The following is a 1974-nucleotide window of genomic DNA, read 5'->3' on the forward strand; positions in this document are numbered from 1 at the left end:
GTTGTTTCTGTAGGTTTCTCCAATGGCATTTCATAAACGTATTTAATAGGATTCGATTCGTAGTAAGCTGAAATTTATAGTTTTTCCATTTAAAATCCTATCGAGACATTTTAACTCGAGTAATAATGATAAAAGAGATACCGACAACAACAAACAACATTTTCGAATTTGTAAAGATCGATAGAAATCGGTTGATTAACCCATTCATTTTGGACAAGTTCGTTTACCGTTATTCTCGTATTTAAATTTTTATCCAACATTCGCGATAGTAATTTATTTAATTCGTTACTTATTGGAAAAAGTAAAGAATATTCTCCCTTTATTGTTTCTTCAACGTTACAAAATGGATTTTCGCCAAATGTTAAAATGTATAACGTTACTCCCAAAGCCCATACCTCAAGCTCTGGACCTTTGTAACTGAAACGATAAACAATATCGAAATCAATATCGAAAAATAATTTTAAACCCAGTGAAAAATAGTGAAAAAATTATTTCTATTACTTGTTGCCGAGTAAAACTTCAGGGCTGCAATATTCGAACGTTCCGTAAAATTTTGAGAAAGTCGTATCTGATGACGTATACGTTGCAGATCCGAAATCAATTAATTTAACTTCGAATTTTTCATTGATTATAATATTTTCATCTTTTATATCTCTATGAAGAATGCCCAAGGAATGTAAATAATTTACGGCCGAAACCACCTGGAAATTTAAAATTAAAAAAAAAATACATTTAACAATTATTTATGATGAGTAGAATTTAACCAACTAATGATGGATAGACGGGTAGAAGAGTAATGAAAAGTACCTGACGAAAAATGTAACTTTTTAATTTTTCATCGCATTTTAACCCTCTGTCAATAACTTCAAACAAATCGAGTCCTGCTCCATGTTTTTCCATAACGAGTTGAAAAAAATAATCGTTTTGAAAAACATCAACAACTTTAACTATATTCGGATGGTTTAAAGTTTTAAGTAAGCTAATTTCCAATGGAATTTTCATGTCAAGCTCAACATCGTAAATCCAAGGTTTATTATTATTTTCTTGCCGTTTAATAAATTTTGTAATAACCTACAATAAAATTGGAAAAATCGTAAGAAATTTGTAAACATGCATTCGTGTGGATTTGTTTGTAAAAGTTACCAAAAGTCCATCCGAATTTCTAAACGCCATATTAACACCACCACAATCCTTTTTATTAATTTCCGTAATATTAGTATAATATTTTGAATAGTTGCCAGAAGTCAATTTACAAATAGATTCCGAATGTGAATCATTATAATTTTTCTAAAAAAAAGTTTATGTTAGAGATTTTTAATTTTTTTTTTTTTTTTTCGGGGATGAAAAATTTTAAAATTTCTACAAATTATCATATTACTTCTTTAATCGACAAACTGTTGGGAGATTTATTCTTTAGACGATACGATTCATCAGCAGGTTTTCCATTCATTGTCAAATTTAAAGATAAACAAATAATATAAAAAATGTCTTCGTTTAAAACATATTTTTTAACATGATATTTAACGTCAAAGTATCTTCCATTTCGATGAAGACCAAAACCAGTTATGTGTTTTTCATTTGCACTGTCTTTACTGCTTTTGGTAAAATCTTTTACATTAATTGAACTATTTGTAGATAACTCACTTTCAATGATATTTTTTTCTAAAAATGTATTTATTTACATTATTCAAAATTGAATTTTCGCAAAGACTTTTTATAAAATCAACCTTTAAATTACCTAAATCATAATTACATATAGATTGAGTTTCATTTTCTAAATTGTAATTATTTAAAATTATTCCATTACTAATATTTGATTGTTCATCTTCGTCATTCCCTTTCAAATCCCTTAATATTACAGAATTTTGAATTGTTGGAATTAAATTAAGTATTGACTGAAAAAAAAGTTTTTCTTTTAATCATAATTTTATTAAAATTATTTACATGTAAAATTTCCTTACCTCATTTATAACC

At 26.9% G+C, this 1974-nt stretch overlaps 1 protein-coding gene across 1 annotated transcript in view; it reads right to left on the reverse strand.

Moving 5' to 3' along the window:
- Nucleotides 1–110: 110 nt before the first annotated feature.
- Nucleotides 111–1974, reverse strand: part of Phum_PHUM002510 (serine/threonine-protein kinase ark1, putative) — a gene marked incomplete at both ends in the record, with an annotated part of 2911 nt that continues 1047 nt past the window's right edge. Inside the window, 6 exons of the mRNA XM_002422542.1 lie at nt 111–417; nt 502–701; nt 808–1071; nt 1144–1287; nt 1379–1662; nt 1739–1895. Coding sequence (XP_002422587.1) covers nt 111–417; nt 502–701; nt 808–1071; nt 1144–1287; nt 1379–1662; nt 1739–1895 — 1356 coding nt within the window. The remainder of the gene's footprint in view (nt 418–501; nt 702–807; nt 1072–1143; nt 1288–1378; nt 1663–1738; nt 1896–1974) is intronic.

The sequence above is a fragment of the Pediculus humanus genome, genomic scaffold, assembly GCF_000006295.1.
Source record: "Pediculus humanus corporis 1103172107363 genomic scaffold, whole genome shotgun sequence".
NCBI classification, from domain to species: Eukaryota; Metazoa; Arthropoda; class Insecta; order Psocodea; family Pediculidae; genus Pediculus; species Pediculus humanus.